Source organism: Aotus nancymaae, unplaced genomic scaffold (genome assembly GCF_030222135.1).
Source record: "Aotus nancymaae isolate 86718 unplaced genomic scaffold, 86718_ANA_hifiasm-v0.15.2.pri h1tg000002l, whole genome shotgun sequence".
Lineage (NCBI taxonomy): Eukaryota > Metazoa > Chordata > Mammalia > Primates > Aotidae > Aotus > Aotus nancymaae.
Window position 1 is genome coordinate 18,886,697 of NW_026988413.1, and position 15,501 is coordinate 18,902,197.

At 38.0% G+C, this 15,501-nt stretch overlaps 2 protein-coding genes across 4 annotated transcripts in view; one reads left to right on the forward strand and one right to left on the reverse strand.

Annotated features, from left to right (window-relative positions):
- The window catches only part of SVOPL (SVOP like), a 181,885-nt gene that overhangs the window by 119,986 nt on the left and 46,398 nt on the right, over positions 1–15,501 (forward strand). Inside the window, exon 18 of one of the 2 annotated variants that reach the window (XM_064373094.1) lies at positions 9,522–13,682. The exons of the other annotated variant lie outside the window; for it this stretch is intronic. The gene's annotated coding sequence lies outside the window, so the exon portion shown is untranslated. Of the gene's footprint in view, positions 1–9,521; positions 13,683–15,501 lie in introns of those variants that run through there. 2 annotated transcript variants of the gene reach the window in all.
- TRIM24 (tripartite motif containing 24) overlaps positions 1–15,501 on the reverse strand; it is a 120,674-nt gene that overhangs the window by 20,942 nt on the left and 84,231 nt on the right. The window contains exons 8-10 of one of the 2 annotated variants that reach the window (XM_012447556.3): positions 10,745–10,862; positions 7,312–7,478; positions 868–1,041 (exon numbers count right to left, since the gene is read on the reverse strand). In XM_012447556.3, coding sequence (XP_012302979.1) covers positions 868–1,041; positions 7,312–7,478; positions 10,745–10,862 — 459 coding nt within the window. Of the gene's footprint in view, positions 1–867; positions 1,042–7,209; positions 7,479–10,744; positions 10,863–15,501 lie in introns of both variants that reach the window. The other variant, XM_012447555.3, reaches the window with a different exon arrangement.

Consider the following 15,501-nt stretch of genomic DNA (forward strand, 5'->3'; position numbering starts at 1 on the left):
GGCGTGGTAGTGGGTGCCTATAATCCCAGCTACTCTGGAGGCTGAGGCAGGAAAATCGCTTGAACTTGAGAGGTGGAGGTTGCAGTGAGCTGAGATTATGCCACTACACTCTAGCCTGAGTGACAGAGCAAGACTCCATTTCAAACAACAAAAAAGAATATAAATAATAAGCTGTGTTATATTAATATATATTAATTTCTTTTTTTTTGAAGATGGATTTTCACTCTGTCGCCCAGGCTGGAGTGCAATGGCGCAATCTCAGCTCACTGCAATCTCCACCTCCCTAGTTCAAGCAATTCCCCTGCTTCAGCCTCCCAAGTAGCTGGGATTGCAGGTGTGAGCCACCATGCACAGCTAATTTTTTTTTTGTTTTTGTATTTTAAGTAGAGACAGGGTTTCACCATGTTGGCCAGGCTAGTCTTGAACTCCTATCCTCAGGCACTCCATCCGTTGGGATTACAGGCCTGAGCTACTGTGCTGGACCTAAATATTAAACTTTATCAGATATATATGTATTGCCTCTTGAAATTGTGCCATAACTAAGTCTGTTTCCAAGAAATCTTCTTGAGACACTTCAAAGATTCATTTATTGTTCTATTTTGTAGAATATAACTTATATTTGTTAGAATACTTTTAGGAAATTTAATATACTCACCTAAAAGTTATCCATACATAATTAATACCTATGGCTCATTGTTTATATTGGACCATTACTTCTACATCTTTGCAATTCACATTTATTTAATATATGAAAATGAAAGCTTGCTCTTGGCTCTTTATAACCTGTTGCTTAATCTATAAATTCAATGAGATTTGAAAGTAGAAAGCAGCAGAATAAGCAACTGAGAAAAGGAAGTAGATATATACCTGTTTTATGGCTTGTTGAGCCAAGAAAGCCATTTGTAGGGGATTGGGCTTTATTGCTTGTCGTGGTATATTCTGGTTTGGTGGATATCTCAGTTGTTGAGGATGAGGAGGAAGAACTGGTCCATTGGGTTTGGGGCTGTGATTCTGAAAGTTTATCAAACGTGGAGGGGGTTGCTAGAAAAAAACAAATTAAACGATTTAGTAACAATCTTCTGAAAAACAAATGATAAATCTCTATCTTATAAAACTTTTACAGAAACACAGAACTCTGCCACAGATCAATGAATTACCAAGATTACAAGGGAATGAGGAGTGGGGGATGGGCAGACTTTCAGAATTTGTGTAAACAACTTTTTAAAAATAATCTCATTAGGAAGAAACTTGGGAGAAGGATTGCCACCTAGATTTTGTAAGTAGGTTGTACCAGAATTGGACCTAGGCCATGTTGGGAAGTAGGTAAAATATATGTTTGGTATCCTTCTAAGTCCTTCATGATTATCTTTCACAAAGAACTATACTCTTGGAACCTCCAAAAAAAAAAAAAGTGATGGCAGAATTATAACTGCTAACATTTACTGAGCAATTATTAAGTGCCAGGTACTGCTTTAAGTGCCTCACATGTATCCACTAATTTAATCATAACACCAATATTTGAAGCACAGATTATTTCTATTTTGTAGATAAGAAAACTATAATAAAGTACAGAAAATTTAGTCACTTGTCCAAGATTAACAGACAGGCATGAAGCTGGGATTTGAACAAGTAGTCTGGCTCAACAGGTCTACTCACAAAGAACAAATCGTTAATAATGAAAATAGTTGATGTTAATGAAACTTAATAAGCTTTAGATCTTATTGAGCCTGCCAGGCATTTCACATATTATTATGTCATTGAGCCTTGTGAAGTAGGTATAATTACTTTTGCTTTGCAAATTAGGAAACTAACAGTTAGAAAACATAGATAATCTGAAAAAAGTCACATAGCTAATAATATCAGGCATCACACCCAGGCTTTAATAAAAATCTAGTCTGCGGCTGCGTGCGGTGGATCATGCCTGTAATCCAGGCACTTTGGAAGGCCGAGGTGGGTGGATCATGAGGTCAGGAGTTTGAGATCATCCTGGCTAACACACTGAAACCCCGTCTCTCTAAAAAAAGAAAAAATCTAGTCTACCATATCATTACCAAAACATGTTAAGATACTGAGTAACTACAACTTAGAGGATGAGTCTCCTCAGAAGAAAACACACATTTTCTGTTTTTTTTCTTTGAGACAGAGTCATGCTCCCATCTCGGCTTACTGAAATCTCCACCTACTCAGTTAAGTGATTCTCCTGCCTCTGCCTCCCAAGTAGCTGGAATTATAGACATGCCCACCATGCCTGGCTAATTTTTGCACTTTTGGTAGAGACGGGGTCTTGAACTACTGACCTCAAGTGATCTGCCCATCTCAACCTCCCAAAGTGCTGGGATTACAGGCGTGAGCCACCGCACATGGCCAGAAAACATATTTTCAAAAAAAACTCTTTAAGAACAACCCTGGTTGATTACAGAAGGCTGAGTGAAGGAATCACAAACAAGGCAAGGGCTAGAAAGGCAAGCCTACTCTGTAGGCTCATAAATACTGGCTCTGGAAATTGAGATCAGTCCTAGAAGAAAAAGGTAGCCTTATATGACAGTCTCCTTTTGACTGATTCTTTCTACAGTTGGAAATGTATTGCAAAATAAATATTCTTTTTAGCATATCTTAACTGTATGATCACAACTTCTCAAAGAGAATCCTATTTCCCCCTACATTCACAGGGGGACAAATAAACAGGTAATCTTTAAGGTTGAAGTAGCAACACCTGAAACTTTGACACTGTGAGGGCAGACAGCTATAAAGTATAGTCCTATCTGCTTTATTATTTTTCCTCTTCCTCCCATTTTTGGAATTTACTATATTCTCCTGGGTCAACTGCTTCTCTCTTAAAAATTAGTTTGCACTGAGTTTACCTCTCATTAACTTTCAAGAGTAGCCAGCAATTACAGACCCAGTGAAAAACAGATTTAGATGCTGATTCTAACTAAACAAGTGGAATTCTATAGGTAAAGAGTAGAAAAAAATATTTTCTTAACCCAAAATGGTCCTTAAGGGAGAATAAAGGTAATCATAGAAGTCTTTTAAGTCTTTTACCACCTTCATCCAGACTAATGTTTACATATTGACAACCAAGAAATGTCACTTAATGCCAGTGCAATGTGCATGTAAGATGTCAACCATGCCATCAAGATGCTTATGGTCTGGTAAGATGTAAGGTGATTTTTCCCCCACTGTCCTAAACTGTTATGGTTGTGTTAATGTCTAAGAATCCTGTGACAGGGGAAGCAACTTAAAAAATAAAATTAGTAAACAGTTAAAAACCTAAAGAAATAGCAAAATATATTATATATGTGACAGTGTTCTGTCACAAATTTAGATTCATTGGAGTTTAATGGAATATACTGTATAGAGCCAAATAAACAGAAATGTACGTCTATTGAGTTTGCCTCACTTAGTTATACCACTATTCTACTTTTATTATCACCTAACTCTTTTAACCACGCAGATGACATGGTTAATCTTCAGAGGAAGAATAGAGAACTGTCATGTAAGTGATTTTTAGAAACAGTTCTTTTCAGTTTACCTGTATATATGGGCAGATGCAGAGTATAAATTGCATATACTCATAGTTACACAGACACACCAGCTGTGTGGCTATGCCTAGACAGGTATTTTTCCATATGTACCTACAAATAAGCTGGTAGAAAACTCAAACTGTAGGAGGGCAGGGCAATATACAAATTTACAGAAGAGGGACACCAAATAGTGAAGATGTATGAATGGGCATTTGGCAGAGAACAGATAATAATGAGTGATGAGAGGCTAAGGGCAGTGGCTCACAAGATCAGGCGTTTGAGACTAGCCTGGCCAATATAGTGAAACCCCATCTCTACTAAAAATACAAAACAAACAAACAAAAATTAGGCGTGGTGGCAGGCACCTGTAATCCCAGCTACTCAGGAGGCTGAGGCAGGAGAATCGCTTGAACCTGAGAGGCAGAGGTTGCAGTGAGCCGAGATTGCACCATTGCACTCTTGCCCAGGTGATAGTGCAAGACTCCATCTTTAAAAAAAAAAAAAAAGGTCAGCTGTGGAGGCTCACACCTATATACAATCCCAGAACTTTGGGAGGCCAAGGTGGGCGGATCATGAGGTCAGCAGATGGAGACCAGCCTGGCCAACATGGTGAAACCCTGTCTCCGCTAAAAATACAAAAAAATTTGGCCGGGCATAGTGGCGTACACCTGTAGTCTTAGCTACTCAGGAGGCTGAAGCAGGAGAATCACTTGAAACCCGAGAGGCAGAGGTTGCAGTGAGCCGAGATCACACCACTGCACTCCAGCCTGGGTGTCAGAGCAAGATTCCATCTCAAAAAAAAAAGTAATGAGAATGTGAAAGAAACTGCAGGAAGTTTTCAAAAACTGACAGAAAAAGAACAGTATGTGATGTAAGAACTGCAGTATGTGAAGAGTACCTTGTTCTAAGTGTGAAAATTAGGTTATACAATAGAGACTATACAGATTATAGGACTAAATTGTAGAGACAAAAAAGATCAAAAGAAAAATTCTGAGAAAATCAGGCTAAGGGCTCAAGTCACTTCCTTTTGTCACTGCTTATATAACTATTTTCACATAGTGTCTACTAACTGCCTCGGTTAGTTTTTTTTGAGACAGCGTTTTGTTCTCTCACTGGGCTGGAGTGCAGGGGCGTGATCATGGTTCACTGCAGCCTTGACCTGCCAGGCTCAAGCAATCCCTCCTATCTCAGTCCCCCAAGATAGCTGGAACTACAAGCATGTGCCACCTCACCTAGCTAATATTTTATTTTTGTAGAGATTGGGGTGGGGGAGGTCTCCCTATGTTGCCTAGGCTGGTATCGAACTCCTGGAGTCAAGTGATCCTCCTACCTCAAGTCTCCCAAAGTCCTGGGATTATAGGCATGAGCCACTGTGCCCAGCCAGTTCTTGACTTCTTAGTGAAAAGGCAATTAACTCAAATGATGGATTCATTCCTTTTGTTGTCAGTAAACTACTAAATATTTAGAAGGTAAATATTAATATGTGCAAATGCTTAGCACTGGGCATTCTAATATTTTCTCGTTTCCATTATCTAGCTTCAGAAAAATTTTAGTCATCTTTGCAGTCTATCTGAAATACGTCATTCTGCCTTCAATTTTCTTAACAAAATTTCTACTCTGCTAGGTATACTCCTAGTATATAAAGTACAAAATTATCTTCCCATGGAACACTCAAAGATCTTTTACGTTGCTTGCTACTTAATTTTTTTAAGAATCTGGCTTGAAACGAAGTTTTAAACAGCCATGCTAATATTCTCTTGGACTTTACATACCTTCTTAAATTATTAGAATTATTAGTCAAATTATTATAAACCTCAAATACATTACCTCGGATCTTTACATATACTACGTAACATATTCTGGATCTACAAATGCCCACAACTTTTACTGAGGATTAAAGTATGAGTCCCATATAAAGAAAGACCATTTCTATTTTTTTTAAATTTCTACCCAAAAAATTGCATTATGCCATTTAATTGCTTTTTCATAAAGAATCATATTAAGTATTCCTCTTAGTGCTAGCAAAATACTATTAAAACTTTCTCTCCCTAATTAATTGGTATGTTTTCCTTTTATTAGATAGCAATATCCATATTATTCTTGTTTCCTTTTTGCTTTGGTTGGCAAGAAGTTCTGAGCTGAGTTGTCTTTTTCAGTATGAGAATTCTTAGCCTACACCCACATACTTTGACTCTTTTAGTAAACTCTGCTCAATCTCATTTGTATCCTATACTGTAAATCACTTCAAATTCTTTGCAGAAAAAGAGTATACATAGCCGGGCGCGGTGGCTCATGCCTGTAATCCTAGCACTTTGGGAGGCTGAGGTGGGCAGATCACCTGAGGTTGGGAGTTCAAGACCAGCCTGACCAATGTGGAGAAACCCCGTCTACGAAAAATACAAAATTAGCCGGGTGTGGCACATGCCTGTAATCCCAGCTACTCAGGAGGCTGAGGCAGGAGAATCGCTTGAACCTGGGAGGCAGAGGCTGTGGTGAGCCGAGATGGCACCACTGCACTCCAGCCTGGGCAGCGAGAGCAAAACTCCACCTCAAAAGAAAAAAAAGAGTATATAAATAAATGATGTAACTGAAAACAAATTATATAAATTAGACTTTACATTCCTTACTAAACTTGTATTAAATCTAAGTCTGCCCACATGTAACCTGCTAGGAGAGTTAAACTAACAAAACAAAACAAAACAAAAAAAGGGCCAGGCATGGTGGCTCACGTCTGTAATCTCAGCATTTTGGGATGCCAAGTCGGGCAGATCACCTGAGGTCAGGAGTTCAAGACCAGCCTGGCCAACATGGTGAAACCCTGTCTTTTAAAAACAAACAGAAAATATATAGATACATTTTATCTTCAAAAACTGGATTGAGGCCAGGCACAGTGGTTCATCCTTGTAATCCCAGCACTTTGGGAGGCTGAGACAGGCGAATCACTTAAGGTCAGGAGTTTGAGACCAGCCTGACCAACATGCTACAAATATAAAAATTAGCTGGGCACAGTGTTGCACACCTGTAATCCCAGCTACTCAGGAGGCTAAGGCATGAGAATTGCTTCAACCTGGGAGGTAGAAGTTGTAGTGAGCTGAGATCGTGCCACTGCACTCCCGCCTGAGTGACAGAGTGAGACTCTGCCCCCCTCCCCACCACAAAAAAAGATTGGATTGTAGTAAAAATAAAAATGGTAAATAGTATATTTGCTTAGAAATAAAGTTTGAAAAAGGTAGATTATAATTAACCACACTTTTGCCCTTTTCTATTTCACTCTGCCCTAGTTTCTAAGATGCAATGTGGTTTTCTAAACACTGTATCCTCACAGAGGACAGATTCTTAATGTAGTCATCATTCTGAAGCACTACTATAGGAATTACAGGTACACAGATTTTCCCATCAATCACAGGGCTTGGGTTATTTAGGAATATTAACATTTGTCCTCTGCTTTAATTTGAAGACAATGAAGGGTAGGTAGATGAAAATAGATTTATCAGCTAAATAAACCATTAAATCCTTTTTAAGTAGGGATAAAAACTAGGCATTAAGTCAGGGATCCTTAATGTGATAAGTTTTTATAAATGCAGATATTCAGATGATGGAAAATGGATGTCTTTGTTATTTTGAGCTGCTCAACACAATTATACTATAATTATCTAAGTGAGGACAGGCCTGCTTCCAAATTTACCTGATGAGAGATGGAAGGTTGCTGGATGGGCCCCTGCATTCTAGGGTTTGGTAAACCCACAGGTGCTGGCCTCCGTTGCACCTGTTGCCTCTGAGCCATTACCTGTTGCTGCATATGCTGGAGCCGTAATTGAGCTAGGCTGATCTGTGTTGGGAACTTGGATAACTGGTTTGATGATAAACCACTTGGTGGCTGTGAATTCTGTTCCACGACAGGATTCTGCTTAGGCATTTGTGGCTGGCTCTCTTTATCCTCGATTACTAAAGAACCTGATTAAAAAGAAAAGGTTAAGGGAAAAAGTTTTTCAGATAGGTGGTGAAATATCACATTTTGTAAGGCTATTTTTGCAGAATATCAGAATTGTCAAGGAATTCTCTGGTCTCATGAGCCCTTACTCTGAAATATAGAAGATCCCAAACAGCTTTTGTTCATTTAAGTTCTAGTCACCAAAATTTATAATATTAGAATTAAAAATAATTTTTAAAATTACTAATTCATTTAAAAATAATAAAACCATAACAACATGTTTTTATAAAACTATATTATAAAAAATTTGGTAAACAGTGGCATTGTTTGATATTTTAAAAAATCTCTTTGAATGTCTGGCTTAATAGCTGAAATCTCATCTGTTTCTGCACTATCATAATATATTGTTAGGTTAAAATATATGAAAAAAATTTCAGTCTCACTGTATGGCAGACAACACCTGACAACAATAACTTAAGTGTACCCTGAGAGTGACCCTGTGCGGCCTAAGAAGAATGTGTGTTTGGAGTTCCGAGCTAAGGAACCCAGGATTGGCCAATGCAGAGATTCATTCTTTATTAATGAAGAATATCTGAACTCCCAGCCCAGCCTGTGGAATCCAGGCCATATAGGGGATGGAGGCCTTTTATTTTGTGTTAAATGAAGGTTGACACATGGAGGTTGCTAGGGAGAGGGTGCTAAATGCTATTTAAACTACTTGCTGGTGGTTCTCCCATCCAGACCACTGCCACTGGACTGTCCTGTATGTTAAGTTCCCTCAATAAACCCTATGTCTCGTTCACTGGCTCGAGGTCTCTTCTTGGGCCTCTCAAACATGGCACTATCCCTACCGAAGTCCATAGAGGTCTGGCCTAACACTTATTCAGACATGCAGTTGGAAAAGGGTGGCCTTTGTGGTCCCCTGGAAGAGTACCAGACTGTACTTTGAGAACTATCATATATCAAAACAAAATCTGAGACTGGCTCTAGAAACAATCCCATACAGTATTTCTAAATCTTTATTATTAACAAGTTCTGATCTCTCAAGTTTCCTATACCTTTACAATGCACACATATTATGTTAACTTTTTGATACAGAATATGTTGACTGGCTTAAAAACTAGTTTTAAGAGTTTACTGGTGCCTTTGAAAAGTCAGATCCAAGCTTGATTTCAATTGTAGAGACTCAAATGTTTATGATTTACTAAGCAAATGCATTCTAAAAATACAGTTATTCATTAAATGTTTACTGTGTGTAATTCACTATGACAGGTAGGTATATGTATATATTTAAAAGAAACAATAACATTCTCTTTTACACATAAAGGATCTCAGATTTAGAGAGACTTTAAAACTTATCCAAAGTCACTCAAGACAGTAAAAAAATATTCATCTAGATCAATATTGTTCCCTACCACTCTTCTCTGTTTCTCAGAAGCCATGGGTAACAAGGTTAGAAAACTTGTCTCCTTCTTTAGAGATTTACAATGTAAATCTCATGTACATGAATTAACAGTTCTGTAAATGACAGGAGAAATCCTACAGTAAAATATATTGTTTAACTTTATTGTATCAGTTTCACAAACTATTAGACTAGAAGATCCTGTTTTTGTTTTGGCTAAAGTAGGTTTATCTGAAACTACAACCATTTATGTGTGTACAGTTTTAAATATAATTCTTAAATATACTTATGTCTATATGTAGGTGTGTTTACCTATTGTGATGAATCCCTACATATATGACCAACTTGTGTGGATTTGTACCTTGTGATGGGTTCTGAGTACAGATGAATGTGTGGTGACAGAGTCAGGTGTGGCAACAAGAGTAACTTATACACGTTTTGTATTCTAAAGATGCTTCTTTTTGGTAAAATGAGTGTGTATAATTCCAGTTTCCTGCTATATCAATATACATATGTCTGTATCTAAAGCAGTCTGCAAGGGTCTCCTTATCACCTTTGCTTCCAGGATTCTTTTTGTTCTTCCCTTACATGGGTAAGATTGCCTATTTCCTCCTTTCCTAGTGAGTATGGGCTATTTCTCCAGTCATTTTCTTTTCTTACCCAGAATCTAGCATTGGAGATGAGAAACCATCTTTGATGATTCTGAAACAAATACGATAAGCTCCCCGCCGCCCAAAAAAGAAATCATCAAAGGTAATATTGGTTGCTGATGAACAGACAATGGGTTGCTAAAGGATGGGAATACGTTCTGAGAAATGTGTCATTTAGGTAATTTTGTCTTTAGACAAACAGCAGTTTACTTATGTAAAAGTATACTGTATAACCTACTACACACCTAGGTTATATGGCATAGCTTATTGCTAGGTAGAATCTAGGCTACAAACCTGTACAGCATGTATTTGTACTGAATTATCTAGACAATACTGTAGGCAATTGTATTGTAACACAATGGTTAAGTATCTGTGTATCTAAACATAAAAAGATATAGTAAAAAAACCTCAGTATTTATAAGTCATAGATGCAGTTAGTTGACTGAGACATCATTATGCAGTACCTAACAGTTTAAGATTTGGGTACTTGTCAGTATGTATGTTATACTTCAGTTAGTAAGATATTTACATAACTATTACCTGATCAGGCAAAAGAAGAAAATTAAAAGTCCTCCCCAAGCAAGATAAAGGATTGAACCATTAGGTTCCTACTGAATGGTTCTAAAGATATGCCAATAAAAATAAAGTAGTTTAAAATAAAACTTTCTAGATATCAAAAACCCTTTATCAATGACAAGTCAAGTTAACTCATTCTGATAAATTTAGAGCTAACGGAACAAATCAGATTTGGGGGGGTTGAGGTAACACGACAGGACACCTAAATCCCTAAGTCTAGAGACCCTGTAATTCAATGTTATAGAATGTTTTCTTATCTGTACATGTATGTGTGTTTATATTCATGTGTATGTGTCACCATATACATACAATACTATCAAAAACAGCATGCCTTTTTAAAACAAAATAAAGCATTTAGAATGTGAGAAAAGACATTTTCTTTAATCCTCCAGTGTCAGCCTTCTAAGTAGCTGGGACTACAAGCATGTGCCACTATCCTTGGCTAACTTAGGTATCTTATGTCAAAATGGGCTCTCCCTGTGTTGCCCAGGCTGGTCTTGAACTCCTGGGCTCAAGTGATCCTTGAGCAATCCCAAAGTGCTGGGATTACAGATGTGAGCCACTGTGCCCAGCCTAAGAGACCATATTTTCAGTAACATGTCATAATCATTGAGAGTTCTACAAACAAAGGGCACTTTGAGAAATGTATGTAATGGCCTACCTAAGTTGATAATATTTTGAGCCCAGAAACTAGGATCACAGTGAAACTGGATGGTGTTGTTGGTCACTGGGGACGCATCACATCTTGCACGAAGGAGGTGCCGCAACCGGTATGTAATCTAGAAGAAAAAGGAGAGACAACCAAATATTAGGAAAATAATTTATTAAGTGCCCAGTAAATACCTAAAAGCAGTCTCTGATATGTACATCAATACACAATAAACAATCATATATAGGTCCAAAGCATGTTAAAAAGTTTTGAGGCATAACTCAGTTAGCTGTACTATTAAACCTATTTTGAAGTGACAGGTTAAAGTCAGTTTTTTGAATTATTAATAAAACTTTGTAGAAGCACTAACAAATATTTGTAAAATAAAAATTGTTAACATATCTTAATCATCAGTGAGGATCTAGTCATTCTCCCTCAGTTCTTGAAGATTTTAGTTCTTGGTTCACTATCACCATCTCCAACATAAGTCCTGTTGCAATTTTGGATGATTTCAATATCCAACCCAAATGATTCTTCTTTCACTTTCTCTAGTGCCCAAATACCAATAATCCTATAAACCTATCTGTCCTTTCATCTCACTTTACCCTTACCTCTATCCCTCAGTTCCTCATTATCCAGCTTCAATTCCAGTAATGATTTCCTTGCATATATATCTCGTCAACTCACTCAATTATGTATGCTCACTTCACTCTCCTCAACGTTTCCCTTAGATAAAACAACCTACCCTGGTTAAATCCCACCTTCTGCCTGAGTATCACTGAACTGATCTCACTTCAAACACTTGACCAGTTACTTCAGCTAGGCCATTAAGGCTGACTAGCTATCATGTGACATTTCTCTAGTCCATTCGATTCCCTAACTTTCCTAAGTAACTATTTCCTACTTTCTTTTCTCTTTTCTAATCTCCAGTATTTCCTCCCCCATTCTTAATCTTAGCTGATATACTTGCTTAGCATTTCACTGAAAATCAGCAATAATCAAAGATCTTCCACAAACTTCCACCACTTTTCAGTCAGTATCCCTTCCTTTTACAATGGATGATGAAATGTCCATGTTTCTAGTTAAAGCCAGCCTTCCACTTGTGCAGTAGAGCCCACCCTGTCTTGCCTACCCAGTAATTTTCATCCCTTTTCTGTATCACGAATTTTCCCATTTTACTGGATCACACCCATCAACATATAAATATGCTTTAAGTTTTTGCAGGTAAAAACAAAACTCTTGACTCCTTTTCTCCTACCATCAACTACCCCATTTCTTTTAAAGCAAAATTCTACAAAAGAAGGTCTACTATCTCTAATCCTTCCCTACCTATTCTTTCCTGAGACCATTATGTTTAGGTTTGTAGCAGTTTTTCACACAGGTGGTCAGTCTGCCTTCATGGAAACACTTTTTTCATTTGGCTTCCAGCACACTATAATCCCATGGTTTTCCCTTGTTTCACTAGCTGCTACCCTTTGGAGCCACTGAGAATAGATTTAGGTTCCAATGCCAGACTGTTTTTAAACTCTCCAGTAAGGGCAGGGATTCCTCTGCTTGTTGGCAATGCACAATCTCAGTCTCCACTGTGGGTGTTTTCTTCTCTCCCACACTGCTATGTGCTGGAATTTCCAGGGCTCAGTTTTTTGACCACTCTTCCCCTACATCCATATGTAGTCATGCACCACATAGCAGTGTTTCAGTCAACAATGTACCACATGTACAACAGTAGTCCCATAAATTATAATGAAGCTGAAAAATTCCCATTACCTAATGATGTTGGAGCTGTTGTAACATCACAGCACCAGGCATTACTTGTGTTTATGGTGATGCTGGTGTAAACAAACCTACTGTGCTGCCAGTCACATATAAACGACTATATTATTGGTTTATGTATTTACTATACTACTCTTTTTCTCATTATTTTAGAGTGTACTCCTACTACTTACTAAAAAAATGACTGCCTCAGCCAAGTCTTTCAAGAGATAGTCTCAGAAAAAGGATTATTATAATAGGAGATGAGAACTGAATGCATGTTTATGCCCCTGAAGACTTTCCAGTAAGACAAGATGTGGAGGTGTAAGACAGTGGTATTAATAACGTGAACCTTGGGTAGGCCTAGGCTAATGTGTGTGTTTGTGTCTTGATTTTTAACAAAAAGTTTTAAAGTAAATAAATACAAACATATAAGGAAAGAAAGTATGTGTACAATGTGTTTGTGTTTTAAGCTAAGTGTTATTAGCTGAAAATAACAGTAGCTTGACTCTTTAACAAGAGTCAAAGCATTTAAAAAATTAAAGTTTATAAAGTTAAAGTAAGCTTTAAGTAAGCTGAAGTTATTATTGAAGAAAAAATATTTTCAAATAAATTTAATGTAGTCTAAATGTATGGTGCTTATAAAGTACCCAGTAGTGTATAGTAACATCCTACGCCTTCACAGTAACTCACCATTCCACTCACTTGCTCACCCAGAGCAACTTCCAGTCCTGCAAGCTCCATTCATGGTAAATGCCCTACAGGTGTGCTGTTTTTTTGAGTCTCACTCTTGTCATCCAGGATGGAGTGGACGGGTACGATCTCAGCCTGGCTCACTGCAACCTCCATGATGTAACATTTTTTTAATCCTTTGTATTGTATTTTGACTGTACCTTTTCTATGTTTAGATACACAAACACCATTATGTTACAACTGCCTACAGTATTCAGTACAGTAATATGCTGTACAGATTGGTAGCCTAGGAGCAATAGGGTATACCCTCTAGGTTTGTGACACACAATGCCAAAAATCACCATTTCTCAGAATACATCCCTGTCATCAAGTAACATATGACTGTACTTTTTATCCTCAGGTGTACTCTTCCTATAATCCTCCCCATCTCAATTACTGGCAATACTATTTTTTCCTACAACTTCAAAGTCCTTGGTTCCTTTTTCTTACACCCTGTATTCAACCTGTCAGCAAATCTCACTGGCTCCTTGTTTAACATATGTATAGGCTGGGCGGGGTGACTCATGCCTGTAATCCCAACACTTTGGGAAACCAAGGTGAGTGGATCACAAGGTCAGGAGTTTGAGACCAGCCTGGCCAACATGGTGAAACCCTGTCTCTACTAAAAATACAAAATTAGCCGGGCGTGATGGCACACACCTATCATCTCAGCTACTTGGAAGGCTGAGGCAGGAGAATCACTTGAACCCAGAAGGTAGAGGTTGCGGTGAGCCAAGATGGCACCACTGCACTCCAGCCTGGGCAACAAGAGCGAAACTCCATTTCAAAAAAGAGGGGAGGGGAGGGGCCAAGCCTACATTTCTTTCACCCAAATTCCCTGAGTGTTAACTTATGACCACATTTGCTGCAGTGCTCACCCAACTGCTCCTACACACATTTAGTCTTTTTCCAAAACTTTGGAGAGCAAGCTACAGGCATAAGGTCCTGTCTCCCCTAAATACTACAGTATGGATATCCTAAAACAAAGATAACTAAATCCCAGATTCCAAATTCATAAACTAATTGTTGCAACACAGCCATCCAGTTTAAATACTTCATCTAAATGCCAACAGTTTCAGCAGTCTTTTCTATAATGCTATCAAGGAATACAAGTTGCTTAGTTGCCTCATTTTTCAGTTGCTCAGACTTTTTCTTTCGTTCATGTCCCTGATGTGTTTTGAAGATTTTATGCCTTACATTCTGTAGGATGACCTTTAACCTGGGTGATATTTCCTCCTGATCAGACTTATTTACAGTATTCTTGTCAAGAATACCACATAAATGATGATGTGCCAGGAAACGTAGGATGTCAACTTGTCCTACCACTGGTGATATTAATCTTGATCTGTAATTCTGCTACTCAATTTCTTAACCTTAAAGTTGAAGAGGTATTCTAAGATTTTACTAATACTGTTTCCCATCAATCCTCTACCCAGCATATTTGCAGCCACTGACTAGTCCTCCCAGATTACTTCTATGATAGTAACCAAATGTGCTCCTTTATACCCATTACTCTTTCTACAACCATAACTTTTTGTTTTGTTATCAACTTCTCCCCCAAATAACCTACTGTTTACTGATTTATATTATTATAAACTCATGTATTCTTACTTAATTCAGTGTGTTATAATTTATTATAGTGACTTATTTTGATCCTCAAATTTGTTTTTGGTTTTCCCAGTGGGAGCCCTTTTACACTGAATCCTGTTTCCTTTGACATGTCCCCATTATCATCTGAGCATTTCAGTAGTTTGCTGGTATAACATCATGTTCTGGGCACACCTTTTACTTTCCCCCTCTTTCCCTGGCATTTTGAAACCAAGATCTGGAAGAAGTGGGCTCTGTGCTATTGGGATGCAGCACACCAACAATGATGAATACATATGCACATATAGATGGATACATATACATCTGTAACTATTTCTAGATCTGAGTCCAAGAATAAAAATAAAACTCTAAGTTCATACTTGTACTCTTAATTCCAATCCAACACATCTTTGGGCCCTTCCTAGCCTAGCTTCTTTCTAAATACCTTCTCTGGAAACTTGGCTGCCATTACCTTCAGTATATTTATTTACTTATTCAATCCATTTACTTATTTACTCAATGTAACCAAGATCCAAATGACACTGGCTAATTCTTCTGAACACCTCTGTATTCCTCCCTCCCACTTCACATCTGTGGCTATTGGCTTCATGCCTGCTGTGATTCCCCAACCCTCTCCAATATCCAATGACCTCACAGACACCATGCTGATGCCTCCATGCCAGGAAGAGAAGTCAAGT